We start from the raw sequence: 7,500 nt of genomic DNA, 5'->3' as shown, positions 1-7,500 counted from the left end.
CGCGTGACAAGTCAAAGGAGGGGAGGGGGGAGGGAGATAGGGCAAGAGAGGTCACAAAGATAACGAGGAAGATAAGTGAGAGGATGCTGTGTGTGTGTGAGAATATATATATATATATATATATATATATATATATATATATATATATATATATATATATATACATATATATATGTATGTATATGTCAGCTGGCACGAAGATGCCCAGAGGAGACGTCAGCCGTTGACTCTTCGTTGAAGAGTTCGACTACCTTCGATATCTCCAGGGCGCTGGTGGAGCCCCTAGGCCTTAGAGCTGTAGGTTTATCCCATGCCCCCCCCCCCCATCCCTTGCCCGTTGTTGTCGTGGGGGGGGGGGGGCATGGGATAAACCTACAGCTCTAAGGCCTAGGGGCTCCACCAGCGCCCTGGAGATATCGAAGGTAGTCGAACTCTTCAACGGAGTCAACGGCTGACGTCTCCTCTGGGCATCTTCGTGCCAGCTGACGAGGGATGCCCTGCCCGAGCTTCTTTCCCCGCTATTTGAGGACGTCCACCTGTTCTGCACTCAGCATGGGAAACCCCTCGCGGAAAGAGTGATAACGCTCACACAGCCACCTGTTTGCGAGCCTCCTCTACTCTCAGGGCGGAAGGCCTGTTCCTACGGGCGATGGCACGGGGTTTTACGTGCAACTTCTCTCTCTTTGGCTGCGTAAAATCTTGTCGAACTGGATCATCTTAACAGTAGCTTTCGACAACCTCCCAATGACTCTTCGGATCCCTGTGAGACTTGTCTTTCATTGTGTGTGTTTTCTCTCACACACACATATACATATATATACTTGTGTGTGTGAGTGTGTGTGAATGAGTGTGTGAGTGTCTGTGTGTGTGATGACATGTGTATGTATGTGTGCGTGCGTGTGTGTGTGTGATGGTGTGTGTGTATGTATGGGTGTGTGTGTATGTATGGGTGTGTGTGTATGTATGGGTGTGTGTGTATGTATGGGTGTGTGTGTATGTATGGGTGTGTGTGTATGTATGGGTGTGTGTGTATGTATGGGTGTGTGTGTATGTATGGGTGTGTGTGTGTATGTATGGGTGTGTGTGTGTATGTATGGGTGTGTGTGTGTATGTATGGGTGTGTGTGTGTATATATGGTGTGTGTGTGTATATATGGTGTGTGTGTTTGTGTGTGTGTGTGTGTATGTACTGTATATGTATATATTTATATATGTGTGTATGTGTATGTATTTGTGGATATATATATATTCTCTCTTTCTTTCTCTCTCTCTCTCTCTCTCTCTCTCTCTCTCTCTCTCTCTCTCTCTCTCTCTCTCTCTCTCTCTCTCTCTCTCTCTCTCTCTCTCTCTCTCTCTCTCTCTCTCACGCGCACGCGCACGCGCTCACGCACACGCATATATATATATATATATATATATATATATATATATATATATATATATATATATATATATATATATATATATATATATATATATATATATATATATGTATGTATGTATGAATATATGAATATTTATGCATATATATATATATATATATATATATATATATATATGTATATATATATATATATATATGTATATATGTGCATATATATGCATATATGTATATTTATCTATCTATCTATATGTATGTATGTATGTATGTATGTATGTATGTATATATGTATATATGTGTATATATATATATATATATATATATATATATATATATATATATATGTATGTATGTATCTATGTATGTATATATGTATCTATGTATGTATATATATATATATATATATATATATATATATATATATATATATATATATGTATATATATATGTATGTATGTATGTATGTATGTATGTATATATAATATAGAGAGGGAGAGAGGGAGGGAGGGAGAGAGGAAGGGAGAGAGGAAGAGAGAGAGAGAGGGAAGGAGGGAGGGAGAGAGAAAAAAAGAGAGAGGAGATAGAGATTTCTTGATATATAATGCAAGCAGATTTTTTCATTTATATTATACATATAAAAGACAGAATGTAGGTCAAAGAGTATAACAAATCTGTAGAAAGATGTGTACTTTATTTTAATTAAGCATATACTGTAGTTGTATACACACATCTAATTTCATTATTTTCACTTAAAACATACAAAAGTATAACAAATAAAATAAAATACATGCAAAAAATACATATAAAAGTTTTTGTTTTTATTGCAGATCTTGTCATGTTTAAGAAATGTCATAACTTTGGTACAAGCAGATCACAAAAAGATGCATAGAAACCATTCAGCCACTGATTCACTCATAACAGTATTATATCTAAACAGTTATTTATTGTTATCAATTTCTTGCATACACTGCGTCTGGCAGTTCCATAAAAAAAAATCCTAAAATCAAAATTAGAGGGAAGTACTTATTTTTTTAAACAAATATTTATGCTGCTCAAAAATCCATAAGAAATTTAATAATTTCTGAAGAGCCTTTAAATCATAAAATTGTACATATGCCTGAAAAAAAAAAAATCATGAATATGGAAGTAGCTCAACAAAAGAAACATATCACACAGCTTGCTGTGACGTTACAAGCCAAACTGATTGCATCTGGTTGACTCATCTTATAGAATATAAACTAGATGGTTATTGCTCATATGGACTGAAAATATAGCAAATTTCATCCCTTCTGAAGATCTTGTATATTGTATAGTTCATATTTACAAATATCTTTTCACTAGATTCTACAAAACTGGTTTGCATAAAATCTAGGCACAAATAGCTTATGATTTGTACATAAGTTCATTATCAATCCAGGTATAATAAGAAAAAATGCCTTTATAACCACACAGTAAAATCAGCAAGAAATTGCTGCTCATGATATATTTCTCTTGAAAATTTACCTTGGAAAATAACCAAAGAAGTTATTAGTTACTCTATATATGGCAACATGTAAAAAGGGACTGAACTTTTCTTTTTGTTTTTTGTTATTAAACTGGAAAGAACTTCATAATCAAATGTTTATTTAAATGCATATCACTTCATGTCTATTCATATCCTAATCTCTATAACAAGCAGCAGGTAATATCTGTTCATGTTATCATCATATGAATTCTGAACAATTAATAAAAAAAAAAAAAATAATGAACACATTCAAAGAGAATGAAGTGAAATTCAAATTACTTTTCTAATGCTTAAATAGTAATTTTCATTAGAGAAGATCTAAGCCTATCACCGAACAACAAAAACTAAACAATAACAAATACTGAGATGTACAATATTTTTGTACTGAATAATGCATGCAATACATATTGTATATAAGTTAAAAATAACTTTTGATATGTAAACCCCCTGTTATTTCTATCACAGTGTAAGAGGCTTTGAATATTTACACATTCATAGGCAATAAAATGTACAGTTTCTCACACTAATTCTTTTCTTTTTAAAATAAAATCAAGAAATATTAAAGTTAATTTCTTCTTACATTCAGAATCCTATAAAGATAATGTTAAGCAAAGGGCTTCTCAGAGCAAAGTAATAAATAGGTGATAAGCTTCCTCAAATTTAAAAATATCTCCAGAAAATAACTACTTCATATACAACTTATAAAACATCAGTCTACAGAAGCTATAGCAACAAACATGTATAAAAGTGGAAGGTTATAGAATATCAAAATAATTGAAACTCAACATTTTGTTTCTCTTCGTGACTTAACACTATATTTTTACGATCTATCACCACCTGTCTACACTCTCTAGTATTACAGAGAGGAGTTTCATAACTCATTGAGACCAGGTACTGTGGTAGCAAGAAAGATATCAGAAGCAGTAAAATATAATCTACTTTCATGTCTAAAACATTTTTTTATTATGCTTCTGCAGAGAACTTGCAATATAAACTCCTTGGGACTAAGTAGTCAACAAAACCCTCCTGGAAAATGAAAAGAAATTAGTTAGGTCTCTTCTCTCCTTAATACAAACATATTTATAGAGAATTCATGACATAATATAGACTATATATCCAAACCAAAACTGACTTTAATTAAGAAAAATACATATAGATGACTAATATTGAAAAACAGTGGAAAAGTTTTTGATTGACTTACATGGACAGCTGGACAGTTTATCCGAGCATACCATTCCATGCTGTAGAGACACATCAAGATTCCTGTGCCAAATATAAGCGTCACCCACAAAAAGATGTTGAACTGACGGGCTTTACTGTTCACGAACATGAAAGCAACTGAAAAATTTAGATTCTGTTAGGGAAGAGGAGCAGATTCAAGCTCACAATAAATTAAAGAATATATTTTTTTCTTTTTCCTGTTCCAAAAGAAATGTATCTTCTAGAGCAGGGGCTTTTAAGCTGGGGACCACAAGTATTAACAAGGAACATATATTCAGGTAGCTCCACTTCCATTTGTCCAAATGAACCAAAATATTAAGCTGCCGTTTTTTCAAGAGTATTCTGACAGCTGCTAATGGTAGGGAACTCTTCATTATCATAAATAAAAGAGAGGAGTTTTTGTCTTCCTTCTGTTAATCATAACAATATTAAGTAAATTATACAAATAACTATGCTTCTAACAATATCTGATATCTCACAACCTACTCTCACTGCCAAAACATGATAGCATCATTAGCTCTGGCCTTGTTATTTGATCTGGTCAATCTATGTGATGTTTTATGGGAAGTGTTTTTTTCTTTTTTCATTGCAAATGGTTGAGTAACAACAATGGTAAAAAAAAAATAATATATGAAACTGAAAGCAAGATATCAAAGTAATATTTAATATTTGCAAGGAATAAAGGCAAACATGCAGTGCTTGGCTCAGAAGTTGCCAACAAAAATTTTCATCAAGATGAAGTGGAGCTACCTGGTTCAAACTGCCTTGGGTTTCAAGGGTTTGTGAGGATCAGAGAAAAATTTACATTTATAACAGTATGTTTCTTTTAGATGATTTACTTTTAAAGTTTTGTATATCACATATATGTATGAGACAATTAAATCTCAATAAATGAAGTACATTACATGCGAAGTTGTGTTTATGTGACTTTTCTCTGGGGAATGGGGCTATACCTCTCATTTGATTTATAAAGGGGTCCATGACTCTAAAAGGGTTAAAAAACACTGGTCCAGAGGAACCTTTAGTCATGAAATATAAAAGTAATATTCTTTTCAAGAAATACCATGACTTTATTAGTTTTTTTTAATAAATAATCCTTACCTCCAAAGCCTCCAAACATGACAAGTAGCACAGGATAGAAGAATCTAAATGCAAAAGACAGAATGTATTCATGCACCACAGATGATATGAAGAAAACTACCAACATTGGGAAGCATCGGAGTCTTGCACAGCTTTCACCATGCTTTCTCTGTAATGATGCACAGGTTAATAGTAACAATAAAGATGAAAAATAGAAAAACAATTAAAACAAGTAAAAATTACAGGAGATTCAATAAATCACAGCTGTAAGTCTGGAACACCCAATACAGCAAAAGTATAACACTGTTTCAACCTCTGACAATACACTAACCCACCTGCCATGCTACAACATCTCTATACACATATTCATAAAGCCAGTCATGAACCACACAATTCCATGTGCGGTAAAATCTGGCATACGAAGTTGAGTTCCACCAATCCTGAAGAAGAGTAAAAAGTTAGGAAAACAAATCTTTGTTTGATATTTCATGAAGATAAAAGTAAATACGGCAAAAAAGGAAAGAAATGTCAATTACTGAATAAATTGTTTTTAAAAACTCACTATAAAGAGCCTCCAATCTCCCCTACCTTGTAAAACATTCTGTCAGCAAAGCGCATCATTTCTGCGAAGGCATTCAGCCAAGCATGAAGGACTGCAAAGAATCCACAAAGAAGTACCAATGACCCTGGAAACATGCAGGAAAACACAGCCACCAGCAAGTTTGTCTGAAATAGAGTATTAGATCTGTTTAGTCAACAAGATGGCAATTCTACTAAACAAAGAGAATCACCAGGATTATGTGATACTAACAGTTGCATAAATCTTTAATATTGGGTTACAGAAAGACAGTAATTAAAAGTAACTGCCTAAAGCAAATAAATATCCATACAAACAGAGAAATTCTCTTACCCCATTGAAGGACTCTTGACCAAACTTTTGGAAAACAGGAATGCAAAATCGAACAAAAAGGAAATGAGTGTAAAACAGGCAACCAATGACCTGACTCAGGTCATTGAATACACTCTGCCAGTCGCAAGTATCGTTTCTGAAATGAGGAAAAGATAATGTAAAATTTTCATCAGGTCTCCTTTGATGCTTTAAACTATATTTGAAACCCACTGCTGTTACTCGTATATAGGCATTTTATCACATTATACTGAGAAGTAAAGTATGATACTTCTAAGGAACCAACACTCCCTAAATCTTGCAAAATAATATATTCAGAAAATATAATTTTTGTTTTCACCTAAAAAATAATAATAATATAAAACTTCAAGGACAAATCATACTTTAATCATCAATCTAGCCCTCCCCTAACCATCAAAAATAAATAATTCATATTGCATATCATATAAAATAGATTTTATGTCATGTCCTCATGATTTTGAAATATACAGACAGATTTCTCTTCATCACTTTTTTGCACTTCCTAGACAAAGAAAAAAGAACACTCAAATAACATCACTTACCTCGGGTATTCGTCTCTGTACACCAGAGTGGGAGCAAAGAGGAAGTAAAGATAATGCGAGAAATCTGGGCAAAGATTCACAGACTGCGCATTATCATCCTTCTTATATTTCACAGCACGTTCATAATTACTTCTTACAAATGCCCAAGTTTTCATGAACATTCTAACCTAGGAAAATAGATTAACAAATTTTATTAATATCATATGGTATAATGAAAATGTGTAAAATGGCAATGTCTCATCTGAAAATTTAATTCACATGTGCACACCAGCCTATAAAGGACTTCTAATAGTCTTCAACCAAACAGCTGTACTAGAATGCACCTTTAAAAGTCAATCTGAACCCAAAATTACATTCTCTTACTTGTTCACAAAGGACAATGAAAGACGATGCAGGGGGAAGTTCATTTGCAATTAGGCTTTTTAGAGGAAGGTGAAGGAACAGCCCCAAATACACAACATAAGCCACTCCACCAACTCCATCATATATCACTGCAATTGAATATGTTTCAATCTTAAACTACAGATCAATATCATATCTACACAAAAGATATCAAATACCATAACAAAATAAGAACTGATCCTTAAAGGAATAGACTGGAATCATGTTTATAAGTCATTATAAGATGTATTATAAAATGAAAATTCAAAGGATTTCTTTTAGATAAAACAAATATAATCAACTTCAACTTTATCTTTGTCAAAATGCTTCATTTTATTTCCTAATTTAGATCAGCTTATTTTTTTTACAAAATGCAAATATTTGCACACCAAATTTCCATATCTAAACAAATGCAATTTTTTCCTCTTCAGATAACAAAGAGCCTCCATGACCAATAAAATGCC

General features: G+C 33.2%; 1 protein-coding gene across 1 annotated transcript in view; it reads right to left on the bottom strand.

The window, feature by feature from the left end:
* Positions 1-2,054: 2,054 nt before the first annotated feature.
* Positions 2,055-7,500, bottom strand: part of LOC113813586 (sterol O-acyltransferase 1) — a gene marked incomplete in the record, with an annotated part of 42,919 nt that continues 37,473 nt past the window's right edge. The window contains 8 exon segments of the mRNA XM_070124465.1: positions 2,055-3,910; positions 4,086-4,222; positions 5,207-5,354; positions 5,521-5,625; positions 5,774-5,911; positions 6,096-6,231; positions 6,656-6,822; positions 7,019-7,146. Coding sequence (XP_069980566.1) covers positions 3,848-3,910; positions 4,086-4,222; positions 5,207-5,354; positions 5,521-5,625; positions 5,774-5,911; positions 6,096-6,231; positions 6,656-6,822; positions 7,019-7,146 — 1,022 coding nt within the window.

Source organism: Penaeus vannamei, chromosome 8 (assembly GCF_042767895.1).
Source record: "Penaeus vannamei isolate JL-2024 chromosome 8, ASM4276789v1, whole genome shotgun sequence".
Lineage (NCBI taxonomy): Eukaryota > Metazoa > Arthropoda > Malacostraca > Decapoda > Penaeidae > Penaeus > Penaeus vannamei.
The sequence above is the reverse complement of the archived record's forward strand: the minus strand, read 5'-3'. Positions and strand labels throughout refer to the sequence as shown.